This window comes from Cyprinus carpio, chromosome A21, assembly GCF_018340385.1.
Source record: "Cyprinus carpio isolate SPL01 chromosome A21, ASM1834038v1, whole genome shotgun sequence".
In the NCBI taxonomy this organism is placed as follows: Eukaryota; Metazoa; Chordata; class Actinopteri; order Cypriniformes; family Cyprinidae; genus Cyprinus; species Cyprinus carpio.
Window position 1 is genome coordinate 4439294 of NC_056592.1, and position 18733 is coordinate 4458026.

Here is an 18733-nt window from a genome sequence, read left to right on the forward strand (position 1 = left end):
GAATTTATCTTTCATGAAAGATAATTTTAAAAAATCCATAAGAGGGCCACTTTAAACAAATCATTAAAGTTTGAGCTTCTTTGTCTAGATTTATAAACTCTGAGAAAATTCTAGAACTGTGATTTTATTTTATAAATAATAAAAAAAAGGTAATTGTGATTTTTAGTTCTGACTTTTTCTTGCAATTGTCAGTTTATATCTCATAATTCTGACTTTTCTTCTCAGAACTTTTAGTTTATATCTCACAATTCTGTTTTATTTTTCTACCCCACAATTCTGACTTTTTTCTCGCAATAGCCAGTTTATGCCTCGCACATTATTATTATTATTATTTTTTTAAGTTCTCATGGTAGAAACGGGCATCCGTATAGACTTCACGTATACGACCACACCATTAATTTCACAACACAATTCCAGTGCGTTCTGCGGTACTGTGTCTTTAAGTGCTTTCTGAAGGTAAGTCGGAAGGCAGAAGGGGTGCACGAGACGGCTGCGCGCGCCCGCTCCCGTGTGTGAACGCTCCAAAAAATGTGTTAAGAATTTGAAAAGGTGAATCTGTTACACTGGAAGATAAACACAACAGCCGTTCATCAGTCGTAAGGTGAGCATCATCTCGTTATCTGTCGCGTACCTGCAGCGTGCTCTTACTTATGTGATGTTTTTCGTTAGAGGGACACAATACAAAGAGGTTTTTGCAAAAAGAACCGGTGAGAAGTGAAGAGGCCCCGCGAGCGTTATATATATATAAGCGCTTATATCTCATGGCGAACTTCAGCTTTCCTTCTTGCCTTTCTTTGCTACATTTTAGGAGGCTGTTTTATTAAATGTCACATATAAACGCACGACTTACGAACTTCGCCCTAACAGACCCTCTTTTGACACTAAACGAGTGTAAACACGGCCGGAGACACCGTGGCCGGGAGGCGGAAGACGCGGGTTCCTCTGCGGTGTCTCTTAGCTCCGCTCCCCGGACGCGAGTGCAGGCAGAGCCGCGAGCTTCGCGCAGGGACAGCCCGGTGCGCCGGTGAGACGGAGCTCCGACGGCGGATTGCAAAAGCACAAAAAAACACTACTTTCTCGCAGTGAAGTGCAGAGGAGATACAATGTCTCAATTTAGCGGGAGTTTCATTGTGGCATCATAGTAGAGGGAGTTATTTTGTCATAACTTACGGGAGTTTATTGTCTCTGAGGAGATGAAGCGTTGAAGGCGGCGGAGGGGCCTCGGCTACGGCACCGCTCGGGTCTCGATGCATGTAGCCTACATGCACCCTTAAAATTAGCAATTGGATTCGCTATGAGTATAGCTATTCTGATTTCTCTATAGCGATTCTGATTCGTTAACTGTTCTATTAATGATTATTGTATTAAATCGACGGGTGAATATTTTAAATGAATCTATTTATTGTTCATATTCATTCTCCTCAAGTGATGATAGCATTCAACAAACGTAACAAAGCAAAAATAAATGTTTACCTGGATTTTTCTGGTGTATAAATAAAATCATCCCAATAATTGGTTCTAACTGTGTGTTAGATAAAAACTACTAAATATTAAAATACATGTATGTCATTTAATTTAATAATTTATATAAAACTCACCTGGATCAAAACTCATATTTTTTAACACGTTGTCATTACGAGCAACTAGTCAGTAACTACACTAAGACCCAAGTACAACACAACACACTGGCAGTTCTTGGCTAATTAGAAGTAAAGAAAGTAATAATTCACAGTTCAGTGTGTCAGATTCATTCAGCAAACGCTCCGAATCACAAGTGATTCACTAAAAGAATCGGTCCATACGAGTCATTCGTTCGAGGCTCGTACCTCGGTGGTCGTGATGTTGTTGATTCATTAAAAGAATCTGGTCATAAGAGTCGTTTGCTCGGACTGCAGTAGTCGCGACATCGTTGGTCGCTGAATGTGTCAAATTGTGTCTTTACAGCTCTTTTGCAGAAAGTGTGACTATTAATAGTAATAACAATATTATAATAAGTCTATAACATAATAATTGTATATAATATTATAATATAATAATTTACAGAACATGGGATTTATACTAATTTAGTAGGCCTGTGTTGTTTCTGAATGGCCAAAAATGTTGAATATCCCCCACAGATCCTCCTTGCCTGATGATGATGATGGTACATTTTTGAAAATGAACTGAAAAACACAAACCTACTTATCTTTTTAAAATCTAAAATGGCTAAATATCTTTCTGATGTTTTAAGGGAGTTTTTATTTTTGCCTGTGTAACTGCAATTCAATAACTATAAACTTGGCAGGGCTTTAAGCCCTATTACGACTGAATTGTGATTTTTCAGTTTACACATGGAAACTGTGGGCTAAATATTGTATAGTATTTGCCTTTCTGTCAAATGACTGATTAATTAAAAATAAATAAATACAGAATTAAATAGTTAATTGCAATTTTTATTTGCATTTAGCATTGTTTTTTTTTTTCTGCTCTCTTTGACCCAGCCATGACCCATATTTGAGTCATGGGCCTACTCATTTGCCTTGGAGGTTTAGAAACCCAACCATAATTTTTGTACCAGGCTTTAGGAGCCCATAATAGGGGAGACTTGGGAATGTTGTAACGTCTGTTTGCTTTAATGTCAATAACACTGTTTTTTACCCTTGGTCTTTTCAATAATTTGACCCAAAATACGTTCTAACTAATTAAAAAAAAAACAATAATAGAATGTGTTTGACACTCACAATTGTTAAATGTGGGCTTATACACTATCCGATTCCCAAGATTGTTACAACCATTTCTGTCTGAGCAACCATTCTTCTAGCTTGCCTTTTTTTTTTTTTGGATAAAGTTTGGAGCAAATGTATGCATATCACATTAAACAAGGAATCTGCTGATGATACTAGTTCTGTCAGTTGATTTTCATTAACCTGATCGCAATCAAATTATAATCTATTAGTGATATGAATGTTGATTCTTTTTTTCTTTCTTTTTTTTTAATCCAATAAATTGTTGTGTTTCATCCCTGTAGATAATTTCTGTGTAGTTAAAGTGACAATTTCACTCTCAGTGGTCCTGCCTACCATTAATACTTGTGAAAAATTAAACCTAGTCAATTTAAATGTGATATTCTAAACACTGCTTTAGAATTAAATGTTATTGAGGTTGTCAAAATTAAGAATTCTATTTCTTCCATTTTAGGATGTGAACAAGATCACCGGTGAAGTTTTCCCATGCACCTACATCCCTTCCATTCCGACCTTCTAGAATGTTCCTGAAGACAGTTCCTCCGGTGGTGGCTATTCACTCAGAATGGAGGTCCAATAAGAGCTGCAGGCTGCCTCTCTTTTTCAGTGACAGTGCCTCTGACAGTGACCTTGTCTCTGTGAGCAGCACCCCCATCCCACAGAAGATCCAGATGATTATAGAGAGCCTCCACAGCACCCAGTCTTCGGACATGAGCGAAAACGTGCAGACCGAAAAGGCTGCTCATTCCAGCCACGAGGCTGGCTACAAGGGTCAAATGAGACTCATGGACTTGTCTGCGAGATCCCGGCGAACAGGGGCGGACACTAAGCTACAGACCGCCAGACCAGATACTGGTGATGATTCGGACAGTGACGATTCTGTGGACAGAGGCATTGAGGAGGCCATTCAGGAGTATTTAAAGGAGAAGGTGGACCACAAGCGCAAAGGGGATCCGATGACAAGTTCGACCCCAGCGCCCAAGCTTCAGCGGAGGGAACCAACTGTCCCAGATGCTGCTAAACAACACACACATTCCAGTAGTGGTAAGGTGCTAACTGCTAGCAATCATATACAGAAAGCCTTCAGTGAAACGCAGCCCCTAAAGAAGAAAGTCAAGAAGAAGAAGCTAAGCAAAGAAAATCCCTTTAAGAAAGCAGACACGAGTAAGGTTGTGCCTATAAAAAGTCTTCCTCCTCCCAGAGCTAAGAAAGGATCTTCCTCGTCTTCAGAGATGGACAGATCTCCACCTTGTCTAGTCATTAAAGAGGAAGAGGAATGGCTTGATTCAAGCAGTGATGATGGAATTGAAGAGGAGATTCAGAGATTCCAGCAGGAGAAAAAAGAAAAACAGGAAGGTGAAAAAGATGCCCTGAGATCTTCGCGACAAAGGGTGGACTCTGTATCGAGCAGCGATGAAGGTATTGAGGAAGCCATCCGTCGCTTCCAGGAAGAAAAACACAAGCAGAAGAAAAAGAAAAGTCCTCTCAAACCTGCTCAACTTGTGCCTGCGCAACGTAGCAGATCAGCCGTCACTTCTACTGAATGCATGAGCACTCAGTCATTCAAAGTACTGTCCAAGAAGAGCAAGAAGAAGTTGACGACCAAGAAGTCTAATCTCCCTACACCACTGGGTGTAAGCCACTTTTTGAACAAGTGTACATCCCAGGGCTCTAAAGTCAAAGGGTGTGCACCACCCCTTTCAAACCCAAAACAAACCCACACTGAACATCAGATCCTTTCCAGTCTCAAGGTCAACACTGCTGAGCTGATGTGTGCTGAGGCCATTCTAGACATCTCCAAAACCGTCATGCCCGAGGTGTTTGAGCCTAACTTAAGCATTGCTAACAGAAATTTGCTTCAGACGCCAACATTCCTCACTGTTGCACCATCTGCGGATAAAAGTGATGAAAGCTCTGTAGACAGTGAGGATGGAATTGAACAAGAGATAAGAAAATTTTTGGAACATAAAGCAAAGATGAACAAAGAGCTTCCAAAAACAGCAGGTGCACCTACGCCAGCTTCAGGAGATCCCACAGCAAGCAAAGAACCAAAGAAGAAGATGAAGGAAATCCAGCCGAATAAAGCAGTAAGGCTCTCACTGTCAAAAAAACGCAAGTTCAAAGAAGAACAAAGCAAACTTTCCAGAGATGGTGAATTAGTTTTGAATGTTAAAGAGGAGCCTCCAGGGACACCTCTGATTCATAGTTACGCCACCAGACCAGAGCTTTTAACCACTCCCACTGTGACTTCACATTCAAGTAGTCTAGCCACCATGAACTCCCCACCTCGTAAGGGTACAGATAGTAGTGCACCCAAAGACAAAGGTTCCACTTACAGTATGTCCAGCCCAAAGACTGTGATTGGCTCAGAGAGAAACGACAGCAGTGACAAAAGCAGCTCCCTGGACAGTGATGAGGATCTAGATGCTGCAATTAAAGACTTGCTTAAGACAAAGAAAAAAGTCAAAAAGAAAGTGAGAGACATGAAGGCAAGAAAAAGCGGCAGACCTTCCGAGGCATCATCTTTGGATGCTGTGAAAAACCAGAAACCTTTAACAGACCAGAAGAGCATCCCACCTTCCAAGCTTGTTAAGTCTGGCATCTTGAAAGGTGGCAAAGAGACACTGAATGTTCAGACTAAAAATGACAAGGGTGATAAAAGCAAAGCAGTTAAAGGCAAATCGGAAGTCCAGAACATCAAACAATCTAAAAGCCATGCACAAGCCGACAAGGTGACTGGGAATGGTGGGGTTCCCAAGCCACAAGATGTGGACATACCTTCCAGTCCACATGCAGATGAAGGTGACAGTTCTGTGGACAGCGATGATAGCATTGAGCAAGAGATCAGGAGATTTCTAGCTGAAAGAGCCAAGGAGTCTGCGCCTCTCGCTGCAAACACCAAACAAGAGGAGGGGGCCGTAGACTCCTTGACCTCACCTGCGGAGTGTGATTTTAAACCAGAACCTCAAACGATTCTAATTGAAACTCCAGTTTCTACTTCAGCATCAATCTCTGGTAGACTCTTCAAAAGTGAAACGCAAGCAGAATCCATAGGCATACCTGCAAGATCCACGGATGCACCTGCAGAACTCAACAAGGGACCAGTCCTGACACCAGGCAGCTCTTGCATTATGGGTTTTAGGAGGACCGAAAGTCAAAAATTTGAGATTTCAACTCAACGAGATCCAAACAACGGCAGCTCCCAGATAGGAAAGGACACTCCAACAAGTCATACCATCAAACCCAACTCCTTCACTATGCCCTCTGAGAGCTCAGAGATGCCCCAATCATTGGGTTATCAACACCAGAACCTATTCCTGATGAGACCTGTTAACAGCAGTATGAGCGACGTCAAGGAACTTTCCTCGGCAGACAGTAATGACCTTGCCGTCAGCCGCCAGAGTAGATCAGCCACTAGGATGCCTTTGAAGGAAGTAATTAGTTCTCTTTGTCCATCGCCTATCTCGAAACCTCAAATTAGTTCCCCTGCTGTCTCCACTGGTGACCTCTCGACCTCGGCGACCCCTAGGGGCAGGACAGAGAGACCTTACTTGCAAAACCGCCTGAAAATTGACCGACGCCTCTCAGATAGACCACACTTATCCCCCGCCACCTCACACCTGTGCCAGCCCTCACCTGTACTGCAGGACCACCAGGAAGGCAGTGTAATCCAGTTACAACTGGACCAGGCTGCTTTCCCAGCACCCTTAGCAAAAACAAACCACCTGCAGGTCAGCCAGATTGAGGCAATTGAGTCCACTGCAAGTTTAGGAGAAAGACAAAGGGAGGGAGGAAGTGTTAGCAAGGAAGAGAAAGAGCAGGAAGATAAGGAAGAGAAATGTGTTGATGAGACAGATGTAGAATCAGATGAAGAAAGGAAAGATCAGAAGAAAAAAGACAGGAGGATGCAGCCCCCTAATCAGTGAGTACCTACCTGTTCTCTCCAGACACACACACCTATCAGTTGAGGGAACATGGTCGCCAGAAGCCCAGTACGTATCCATGCTCTTGTTCCATCTAAAATACGAAAGACTTCTTCATAAAATTGGTATTTTGGTCATTGGTTCGGGCGGATCTATGGATCCAAATCTGTGATTTGCAGGTATTTTGCAAGATTCCCAACCATACAGCCGACATTTTCCTTCGGCTTTAAACATTAGTTGTTTTATTTTAGCATTAGCCTGACGGACTGCAGCGTGTCATCCTGCATTTCAATGTTTCTCTCTTTTTGTACTGTATTATTTAGGTTCCAAGGGAGGTCACCTAGGACTCTTTGAGTGTACCACATCCTTTTTTTGTATGTTTGTACATTTATAAATATATTTAAAAGCAGACATGATGTCATGAGAAGAGATTAAACTTTGTTTTTTATTGTTTTAGTGTTGTATTTTCTCTGCAGCAGCTGCTGCATTTCTGAATGGATCCTGGTTTACAAACTTTGCTTTTTGAGAAATTTTAATTAGAGACTTCGAAAAGTAAGGTTTATGAGTTTACATGTTAAATAGTTCCCAGGTTTAAATATTTACCCTAAGAAAGTCAGTTTTTTTTTCTGCAAAAAATTCCACAAGTTAAATACAACCATGAAAATTGCGTCTTTAAGTACTAAATTGAATGAAGGACTGCAGAATGTAAAGGCCAAGGGAATGAAAACGCTTTTGTTTGCATCAGTGCATATTAAGTTGTTACCCATTCACAATGGTTCAGCATCATCATTTAGACCCTTGACCTCTGAGAAGATGGTCTGAGTCACCTTTCAGTAATGTTCCTGAGGTTTCTAAATGAGGAAAATCTCCTCACTTCAACAGTGAATGACTAAGATGGGCCTCATTTGTGAAACACAAGCAGAATGAATTTCCATAAAATAGTTCCCAAAGCCCTTCTTGTGTAAATTGTTCCATTCAATTCAGCATGACAGTCTACGCAAGAATATTTTTTGAGAAATTTGTTCTGCTTGTTTCATAAATGACACCCTTTATGTATTTATATAGAATGTGTATGAAAAACAGCCATTTACTTGGTATTTAAATTTTACAGAAAAACTCCAGTAGCAGTTAATGTATCCTTGATGATTTTTTTATTAAATCTTCAAATCACTAACTTGCTCTAAACAAGCATATTTTTTTCACAATGTTCCCTCTTAACACATTTAATGTACTTGGGAATTCTTTATATTCATGTCATAACCAGGTTATTTTTTGTACAACTACAACATTCAAAGATTTATATCAGACTGCATATTACAAGGATGAAACTCTCTCTTTCAGTGTCTCAAAATTCAGTCATCTTTTCTTTGTTGCACATTTCTGCATACTTATCAAATCGCATTTGTCAAGTCACACCAGTCCCTCCCTCTCTTTGCACCTGTTTCTTAGTTCCTGTTTCTGTTGCTTATTATATGTAGGTGTTTCCTATGTGAAAAGAATGTTATTTATTTTTGTTTATAGAAGAGAAGAAAGTAAAGACTCATGCTGACTATGCTGGGCATTGCCAGCTTTCATAAATATTTTGCAAAAAAGAAAAAAATAATTTTTTTGGTCCCCTGCTTTGCACAGAGAAACAAAACTCAAACTGTATCTCTGAAGATGTATAATAAAAATTGACTTTGAGACACAAGGCTGTATGGTTCTTACACTCTCTCTCTCTCTCTGTTTGTGTGTGTGTGTGTGTGTGTGTGTGTGTGTGTGTGTGTGTGTGTGTGTGTGTGTGTGTGTGTGTGAACATGCACGAACGTCTGAATTCCTGTACATGTTCCTGATCAGTTTCTTACACAGCTTCCTCTGTGTTGTATCTTAATGTAAAGATATCTAACAGATGTCTTAATTGATGCTAATGCCAGTCTTTTTTCTTGCATCACATGTAACTGACTGACAAATATTCAAAACATTATTATTATTATTATTATTTAGTTCTGTCCTTCTGAATGTTTTTACTCTGGAGTAATTAAATGCTCATCAGGACACAAAAAGAAATGTCCTGTCGATTATTCATCACAAAAGAAGATTCCCTAATGCTGTAATTTAGTACATAAATAATTTAATTAGTTGTTACTGAATATTTTATTACACTGTTGTTTCTACATGCTGTGTTAGTTGTTGATTCATGATATATCAGACCAATATGATAAACAGTTGTTTTTTGTTTAATTTAAACTGTTTTCTATTATGTTTTAAAAAGTTTGTTTCTATTGTAAATTTTGATGTTTTGATTTGACTTAAAGCATGTAAAATTCTAGTTTTTTTTGCTTCTAAACTGTAACGCTAAATTCCCAGTGAACACATCCTAATAAAACACAGTTTAGATATGCCTGCCAAATGTATACATGTTTCTAACTTGTATTTATAACATCAGCAATCAGATTGGTTTGCATCTCACAGATGCATAGACTGACCGTGTGTCTGTATGTATAATCTGTGTATTGTTTGCTCCAGGTCTTTGTCCACCTCTATAGATCCAGGGCTGTTGTTAAGTCCCTATATCGCCCTGGACACGGAAGAGAGGAGACTGAAATTCCAAACCAGGCGCCTCCATATTCAAAAGCAGCTAGAGGTACATAAAAAGAATGTATTAAAAATGCATGCATTTACTTTACACACACACTGATGTAACAGATCTGATACACTTTGTACATGTAAGCTTATATATAGTCGAACTCATGGTTGAGTTTTTGATTTTATGTGTGTGTTGTAGGACAGCAAAACAGTCAAACGAAGGCTGCAGTTTGTGGTCAGCTTGATCAGGTAAATATACTAATTCTGCTCACTTTAATCACACTTACTTAGTATAGAACGACAGCTTAGGTTATAGATGTTCATATAAAACATATTTAGATACTTTCTGGTTGTTAGGCATTAGTGGAACATGTTCATAATGTTTTGTTTTATTACAGATAAACTGAAGCCACTGGAAAATAGAATGAAAAGGGGGTTCACGTGTTCAGAGAATATTATAATATGAAGTATATTTAAAATAATTAAATCTTATATATTGGTTTTATTGGGTTTTTTTTTTTTTTTTTTTCTTTTACTGTTCCAATTACTAATTTAATTTTATAAGCGTTCTTTATTCGTGTTATTTAAATTGTTCATTGTAATAAATTGTCACCGGATCATTCAATAAAGTTTTGGTTCGTTTAAAAATAACTAGGCCATTGTGGTACTTGTAGTTCGTGAGTTGTGTGATGCAACGGTTTTATCAGTCCAAAGCACTGTATTACCCACAATCCTGTGCACTCTTCCTTACGCTCATGGGCGGAGCTCGAACGGAAACATGGCAGCGGGCGTCTTAAGTGGAGGTGAATTAAAACGTGTTTTTATTTAATGTTAATTTACTTGAGTGTAAAACCATATTATAGTACCAAGTAACAACATTATAATATAACGTCTTGCAGTGACATAAAACATTACATGTGAAGTCGTGCTTTTACAAAGACTTTCTGAGCAGTTTTGCAACAGACTTTGGATAAAAATGTATGTACCGTTTAATAAATGAATTCAGTATATGATTGGTTTCAGTAAGGCAGGTTCTCCGGGGCCCTCGGTTGGTCTCTGCTGTGCTCTCGTGTCACGGACAGACATTCAGCTCCGCAGCAGCGCCAGACACCGGTGAGACTGTCCGAGATGTGATTATTAAGTTATTATTATAAGACATGCATACAGAATATATGAAACCCAGCGACCTAGATATAAAGTTTCTGTCAGTTTATAGTCTATAAAAGGGATTTTAACTTGGAGTCACAGGGGAGTGCTGGAGGGTCCATGTGTATGTTCAGAGAAAAAGGTAAAAGTTATAATAAACTATATAAAATATAATCAATACATAAGACACTACAGTACTCTATAGTGCATATAAACTTAATTTAGAAAATAAATCATATTTGGGGTCTGTGACATCAAAAAAATGTTAAAAACCCTGGTATATAACAATTTTGATAGAGTGCTTTATCTTTATTTGTGCCAGAATCTGTCACCAATCAGTGTTTGATTCAGCTTGCTTATAGATTTATTACTCTTAATTTGGTATGTAGACTTTAATGCAAATACAGTATGTGCTTGATATGTGTTGTTCTTCTGTAAAGCAGTAAAAATGTTGTTAAATAGCACTATATAAAAACTTGACTCTTTTGAAGAGATTGTAACGTATACTATTCATTCGTAGTTCATAGTTGTTTCTATGTTTGTGTTGCCTGTTTAGCTGCTACAGAGAAGATCCTGAACTTCCCAATCACTCAACCGGATTATTTCCACTTGTCTGAGCTCTTCACTATAAAGGACCTGTTTGAAGCCCGTGTCCATCTTGGACACAAGAAAGGCTGCCGGCACAGGTGGGTCATTGACATTAAAGGCATAGTTCACCCCAAAATTTACTCACCCTCATGTATTTCCAAATCCATAAGACTTTTGTTCATCTTTGAAACACAGAAGAAGATATTATTAAAACACATAAATCCAGAAAGGTTATGAAGAAAACATAACCATATCAACATCCTAAAACACATCCATATCAATCAAGTGGATGTAAATAAATCTGTTTATTATATAAAGCAATCATATCTCTTCACAAGACTTTGATTAAACCACTTTAATAGTTTTAAAATGTCTTTATAACCTTTTTGGATCTTTTAAGTTTTGGTTACCTGGACTTCCAAAGGAGGGACGGAAATCTCTATAAGGTTCCCTTAAAATCTCAATTTGTGTTTAAAAGATTATCCGAAGTCTTATGGGTTTGGAACAACTCGAGGGTGAGTAAATGATAACAGAATTTTCAGTTTTAGGGAACTATCCCTTTAAATTTTCAAGCAGTGGCTTGCAGTGTAAAATGATGTAATTATTATCAATAATTATAATAATATAATAAATCTTATAATGATACTTTTATATAATTTGTATTATTATTTTTTGTATTTAATTTATTTGTAACTGAGTGTATATGTATATAATTGAGAAACTTTTGTACTTTTTATATCTATATACAGGTATAAATAGAAAGAGAGAGAGAGTAATAGTTTGGAAACATTATGATTTTTAAATATTTTTATTGAAGTCTCTTCTGCTCATCAAGGCTGCATTTATTTGATCAAAAATACAGTAAAACACTAAAATTGTGAAATATTATTTCAGTTTGAAATAACTGCTTTCTATTTGAATGTGTTTTAAAATTTAATTTATTTCAGTGATGCAAAGCTGAATTTTCAGCATCGTTACTAAAATCTTCAGAAACCATTCGAATATGCTGATTTGGTGCACAACTATAATTATATAATAGTTATTAATAATGGTTCTTCTTCATATCAACATTAAAATACTAAATTTTTTTTTATATAAAAAAAAATATATAAAAAAAAAATATAAATATATATATATATATATATATATATATGTATATGTATATATATGTATATGTATATATAATTCAGTTTTTATGACCTCATATTTATTTACATACATATTTCTGAATGCTAATGTGTGTTTCTGTCTTTAGGCTGATGGAACCATATCTGTTTGGTTCTCGTCTGGATGTTGACATCATTGATCTGGAGCAGACAGCAGAACACCTCCAGCAGGCGCTGAACTTCACGGCTCACGTGGCGTACCGCGGCGGCATCATCCTATTCGTCAGCCGCAGGCGGCAGTTCGGTCACCTGATAGAGACGACGGCGCGAGAGTGCGGCGAATACGCTCACACGCGCTACTGGAAGGGCGGCCTGCTCACCAACGCCCCCATCCAGTACAGCCCCGGCGTCCGGCTGCCGGACCTCGTCATTTTCTTCTCCACGCTCAATAACGTCTTCCAGCAGCACGTCGGCATCCGAGACGCGGCCAAAATGAATATTCCCACGGTCGGGATTGTGGACTCTAATTGTAACCCCAGCCTCATCGCATACCCAGTGCCCGGCAACGATGACACTACTGTTGCCATGGAGATGTACTGCCGGCTGTTTAAAATGACCATTAATAGAGCAAAGGACAAGAGGAGGCAGATGGAGCTTCTTAGGGGTATTTCAGCCTCAGTATGAAGCAGGTCAATGAGAGTCTGTGTGTGTGTGTGTGTGTGTGTGTGTGTGTGTGTGTGTGTGTATGTATGTGTGTGTCTGTTGTCCTCACATAGAAAGTTCAGTGGAAATATGAGTTCAAAAAGTAACTGCAGTTAAAATACAGATGTATTATTTTGAATAAAGTTCAGTACCTAAAAACTTGAAACACATGTAACCATCCTAGAACTATGGAAGCCCATTTTCACCTTAAAAAAGATAATTGCAACTTTATATCTCACAGTTGTTTTTTAGAATTGTAAGATATAAACTCAGAAATGTGAGAAAAAAGTTAGAATTCTAAGGTTATATCTCACATTTCTGAGTTTGTATCCTGCAACCCAAAATTCAACCCATATCTCAAATTTCCAATCTCCCAACTCCCAATTTTCCTTAGTTCCTGACGTTTAATAAAAAATAAAAAGGGTAATTACTCCGTTTTATCTCACAATTCAGACTTTTTTCTCAGAATTATGCTTATATCTTAACATTTTTATATTTTTTCTCACAATTTTGAGAAAAAAGTCTCAATTGTGAAACATAAACTGAGGAGGGAAAAAGGCAAAATTGTGAGAGAAAAAAAACAACTGTGAGATAAATTCCAGTGGCTTCATACTGAATCTGTATTGCTTTTTAATATATTTTCATTGATTTCTTGTTATGTGAACCCAATAAAGTTAAACAAATCCGTAATACAATGTTTATTTTATGTGCTTATGTACTTAAATGTGAACAAACAAATTTCATACACATGCCTTTCTAAAAAAAAATTACATCTTATCTTATTAAATCAAACTTTTCCTTTCCTGCACCTTCACGTTACCTCAACTACAATATATAAATATCTTTAGCCACTCCTCTTGACTGGATTTGTTCTTTATTCATTCTACGATGAAGGTGAGAACAGCAACTACATATTGCATTAATATATCTTGATTTAACAATGTAAACTTGGTGCATTCGATTTTATTATGTATACAATTGCATATACAGTATGCGTACTTTCTTTATTAATACTGTATAAGATCATGTGTATTATGATACTTAGTAATGATAATGAGGTTGTCGTATAGCGTGGTGTAAAATAATATTGACAATGCATTAATGACAGTAAATTATGGTCGTTTGTTACATATGCAGTATTTAGAGACAACGCTGTCACCTTCTGCTTAAAACTGGCCGACACCGCCCACGTGTTGCGCGCGACCGCGTCAGCCTGTAGTTTAACGCCAAAACGTTGCACTGCAGTGCAAACAACCTGAAATCTGCTCTTCAGATCTTAAAAAAATCCAACGGAGTTGTCGTGTTTAAGTACTGTGGGTTATTTTTATTCTTGCACACAGCAAGCGCTGCCTTTTGAGTTGACGCAGCGCGGGTTGCAATAGCGTGCTCGTGTCAGTAAGGGGCGTGAGCGCGCACCATGACTGACACTCGCTGCTGTCAATCACTGTGGAAAGCACTGGAACCACACTGAACCCTCTTTAGTGAGGGGTCTAATTTACAGAAGAAAAAACCCCAAAGAAATAAATCTGTAATTATGTTTTAATTCCACTACAGATCCTGAATGAAGAACTACTACTAACTGTTTGGAGACCACCATGATATTTCACCATCAGGTAAGGATTTACTCTGTCAGCAATATTTAAGCATAGATGGTGGGTCTCTGCTGAAGTACAAATTATGTTAACTTAAAATAATTTAAATGATAAGTTGAATTTAGTGTTTCTGCCAAAATTAAATCTTAAAGACATTTCGAGGTGATAAGAGAAGTTAAAAAAAAAAACTCATATAAATATGTTCTACAGAAAAACATTTAAAACACACAGTTGATAATTTTTATAGTTTTTAAATTGTGCACAATTTGTAACTTTTTTAGATTGAAATGTTTGAGTCAGTACATTAAAAAAAAATCAATACTTTTATTCTGCAAGGGTGCATTAAATTTAAAAAAGAAAAAAGTGAATGATTTCTAAAAGATCATGTGACACTGAAGACTGGAGTAATGATGCTGAAAATTCAGCTTTGCATCACAGGAATAAATTACATTTTAAACTATATTCACAGATTTATTTATTTTTTAATTGTAGTAATCATGATATTACATGTATCAATAAAAAAACATAAGAAATCTTACTGACCCCAAACTTATATTGAACATTTTTTATTACTATAAGTATTCTACATAATCTCTCAATTAATATCATAAAACTGCATAATAATTATATACAAATCAGAAAAATATGTTTTTGGCTTCAGCTACCCATCATCATGTGTGCAGTGTTTGTGTGTAGTTGTGTGTTCTCTGGGTTTTGCCCCATGAGACGTAACTCTGGCAGTGATGCCACTGTTGTGCTAAAAGTGGGCAGAAAGAAACTGGCTTGCGATCGACCCTGCTGTCCTGTATGGTGGACCGGGGGCTTGGAACGAGGCCGGATAACCCAACCCAGACCTCTGTGTGTGTTAGTGCCCATATCTGTCTATGAAACCCTTTACGAATACCCCATTATTCCCCATTAATGTTTCTTTGTTTTTGAGTATTGTAGATTCTAACATGTGTGACTCGTGAACTCAAGACAGCACAAGAAACAGATGAAATGGAGCTGCACTTCACATGGGTTGTGACCTAGAGTCTTAAAACAGTACAACTCTGTACAGAGGTCAGAGGTCGACTCTGCAACAAGCTGGAGTAGTAAGTAACTCTCACATACACACACGTTTTGTGGCTCCTCGAGGCGTTGCAGCGCAGCTGAATGTGCTGTGTCTGTGTCATGAGGAAGCAAAGAGCAGCAGGGCGCTAGAAACTACACTTTGTACCCATAAATTTCACAGTGCAAAGAATGAATGACAGCCCCTACAAACCAGCATGAGACCCTGTTTCAAGCAGGGATGTGGGACCTGAGCATGATCTTAAAGACCCGACAAACAGACCCAGACTTTGCCATTTCCATACAACTTTACACAAAAGCTGGTATTTGCACTATTTATATCCAAAGTAATATTTTAAGATGAACACTTGCTGGACTGAAGCAGCTTAGGTTCGCTTGATTATCCATACATCAGTTTTTAATAAAATCATGTTTAAATGTATCAAAAATGATCATCAGGCCTTTTAGGAATGCTTATTTGTTCATCTCTTAATTATCATTGTATTGCATCACATTATATGTTTTAATCATAAAACTAAGCATAAATATCTTACTAAGACATTATTGGGAGATATGAACACTGAGATATCTATGCATTTAATGCAAGTAGTCTGTTATACTGTTATTTTAAGATCTAATTGATTTACATTGCAACCAATCAGAATTTCATTTACTTTTTGTCCATATAAATATCAGCAAGAGCACCAAATTGCATAAGTTTTACTTAGTTATTACTTAGTTTGCTTAGTAATTTATTTTGCTTTAATTTCAGAAATATGACAAACCATATGGAACAAGTCAGCTGACTGCAACATTTACACTTTGTGTGTTACATACCTGTCTGCGGTTGTTGATCTCCACTTGCTTTTTGGGCCATGATGGAGTAGACCAGCTGAACAAGATCATCTGATCATCACCCACATTAGTGCATGACACTTTATTCTTTATTTTGTAACAAGCTACTGAACAATTGTTTCACTCAATTCAATAATCCATTTATGTATTTATTTTGAAGGACAAGTCAAATAGTCATTATCACAAAATAAACCCTCTTTTAAATAACAGTTTTGATCTATTTTTTGTTGTTGTTGTTGTTTTTATTATCTATAAGGTAAGCTATGCTATAATGCAGTGTTTAATTATAGCATATTTCATGAAACTAACAAACTGACACATGTAATTATACTTAATTTATTACTTACTACCATTAAAAAATTATTAAATAAATAACTTGTTTTAGGTTTGACCAGCTTGTGAATTTACATGTTTTTGTCCTGTTATTAACACATCCTTTTGAAGGTGAGGCAGTTTTGGGAGGCCTCTCTGGACTAATATATGCTGATTCCTTGTTTCTTTCTAAAGGTTGAGTAAAAGGATATGTGCTCTTGTGTCTTCAGAACAAATGCTGTACTTTGTGTGCCTGTGCTGCACCGAAAAAAAATACAAAAAAAACAGACACACATATTTTAAGTTTCAAACATTTACTTATCAATGAATAACAGCTGAAAAAATGAAGGTAAAATAAATTAGTATTTAGGAGCCTTAACAAGGCCCCTTGCTAATTGTGCTGCTCTCCTTACAGAGGCACTAAAGAAAAAAATAAACATGACTAGTACATAAAAACATTTCATAACAATGAAATTGTACTAAAGCCTACTGCACACTAAAAGACAGAAACTCATCATCCTTTGTGATTTATGTCTGTGAAATCAACTCAAAATCACCTAAATGTACCTGAATCTGTGCAAGAACAAAATTTCAGGATCGTTCCCAAGTTGGGGAGAAGAATGATCTTGAAAGTGAAAAGAGGAAACAAGTTTTTAAATGTGCAGTTGGTTCTTCTTGTTGGTTATTTGAGGGATGTGCATGTTGTTTAGCAGTAATGAAATGTGATTTGAGATTTGATTTGTTACACTATAGTGTAAGAGCTGTTTATAAAACTACCTACTAAGAGTCAAGGAGATGTTTACAGTATTGCACATACACTTTCAGGTTTATATGCAGACATGTTTTATAAGCCTGCACATACACTAGGACTGATTCCTTAAACTGTGTTATTTGTTTACCGTGACACCATAATTCCATTGAATCTAGGATTAATGTTAAAGGGTTAGTTCAGGGATTTTCAACCTTTTAGGTTGTCTAATTTCACTAATTTTTTTTTTAACTGTTTACGTTTACTTAAAACAACCGACTGTGCTTAGAAGGATACTTGTCAAGACAGCCATTGGTATTCACCTGCTGTCTGAGAAGGCTATCTGTGCACTTCAGGTGTGTGCACGGTGCGCATAGAAACGCTCTATCACAGCGCTCGAATACCGCATTGAGATGTCTTGGGCTTAAATGGCTTAAAATTACTTTAGTGTTTAAACTGACAAGACTTAAAACACATGAGAATGAAAAACTTTCTTGAGGAAGCAGCACTGGCCTGATCGTTAAGATAGTTTTGGGGGGCAGGTGACAGATGGGGGGCTGAAACCCACCTAAAAAGTGTTTAGAAGCGCCCCTGGTATAGCATGCGTAATTATACTGAAACATAAATATATAACCAGTTAACTTGACTCAATGTGATGGCTGAGCGTGTTTCTGAGATAACATGCCAATGCGTGGTTGGATTTCTGACATGGCTAACCGTAAATCATCTTACACTGTCAATAAGCGTGACTGATACTTGAGCCAACTCTGCTCTAGTCTCAGCCTCAGACGTCATGCCCACGGACCGTTGGCTAAATGTCTGATGCATATGGGACACAAAAGTGGAAACACTTCACGAGTGTCGAAGTCGTCATCGGATTGGTTGAATTCTACAGGATTTCCGGGAGATGTGTGTGTCGCGTTCTTTAACGTTCTGTCCGGAAACAAAGATGCCGTGGCGCCAAACCTCCTCACGAAAGAAGAAAGCCGTAGTGTTTACAACTGTGATGACGAGCGCTTATCAGGATCAACTAAACGCAGGATTTTCAAAAGTATGTGAAATATTTAAAGTTCGCAGCATAGAATCTTCCAAATACGTCCGAGAGTTTTACACACCAGTCTGTTATTGTGGCAACATTTCCACACCCCAAAACGTGACGATGAAATGAAACAAACTGTGATTGGTTGTTTGACATGTCGGTCGAACGGCCTCATGGGCGGGCTTTTGGCCAATGAAAGCTGCCATAAATACCAGACCTTCAGCCGTCAGTCTGAAGGTCTGGCTACACGAGACTAACTCTGCTCTAACTGTTGACTAGCAGTGGGAGTCAGATTTCCCCCAGCGGATGGCTAAAGATATGCTAACTCATATTCATAAATACTCATGGGAACATTTCTAAATTAACTGATGCTCGCGCCCCCCA

The 18733-nt window shown here is 37.7% G+C and overlaps 2 protein-coding genes, 1 long non-coding RNA gene and 2 other non-coding genes across 6 annotated transcripts; all 5 read left to right on the plus strand.

The window, feature by feature from the left end:
- Nucleotides 1-441: 441 nt before the first annotated feature.
- On the plus strand, nt 442-8336 carry LOC109056727 (protein phosphatase 1 regulatory subunit 26-like). Its single transcript, XM_042778641.1, has 2 exons — nt 442-601; nt 3178-8336. The coding sequence occupies exon 2, from the start codon at nt 3245-3247 to the stop codon at nt 6647-6649; it is 3405 nt and encodes a 1134-aa protein (XP_042634575.1). The 5' UTR covers nt 442-601; nt 3178-3244; the 3' UTR covers nt 6650-8336.
- A 1529-nt stretch (nt 8337-9865) lies between these two features.
- LOC109056741 (28S ribosomal protein S2, mitochondrial) lies at nt 9866-13065 on the plus strand. 2 transcript variants are annotated; one of them, XM_042778649.1, is made up of 4 exons: nt 9866-10014; nt 10235-10324; nt 10914-11043; nt 12201-13065. In XM_042778649.1, exons 1-4 carry the CDS (start codon nt 9990-9992, stop codon nt 12733-12735), a joined length of 780 nt encoding a protein of 259 aa, XP_042634583.1. In that variant the 5' UTR covers nt 9866-9989; the 3' UTR covers nt 12736-13065. The 2 variants fall into 2 exon arrangements, with proteins under 2 accessions (XP_042634583.1, XP_042634584.1); XM_042778650.1 differs by having other exon boundaries at nt 9951-10014; nt 10239-10324.
- Nucleotides 13066-13586: 521 nt separating this feature from the next.
- On the plus strand, nt 13587-16563 carry LOC109056725. The gene is made up of 4 exons (XR_002012170.2): nt 13587-13647; nt 14308-14366; nt 15294-15439; nt 16168-16563. It is a non-coding gene; the product is annotated as an uncharacterized LOC109056725 (long non-coding RNA).
- On the plus strand, nt 15059-15188 carry LOC122134820. Its single transcript, XR_006153116.1, has one exon. It is a non-coding gene; the product is annotated as a small nucleolar RNA SNORA17 (small nucleolar RNA).
- Nucleotides 15470-15608, plus strand: LOC122134819. The gene has a single exon (XR_006153115.1). It is a non-coding gene; the product is annotated as a small nucleolar RNA SNORA17 (small nucleolar RNA).
- Nucleotides 16564-18733: the final 2170 nt, after the last annotated feature.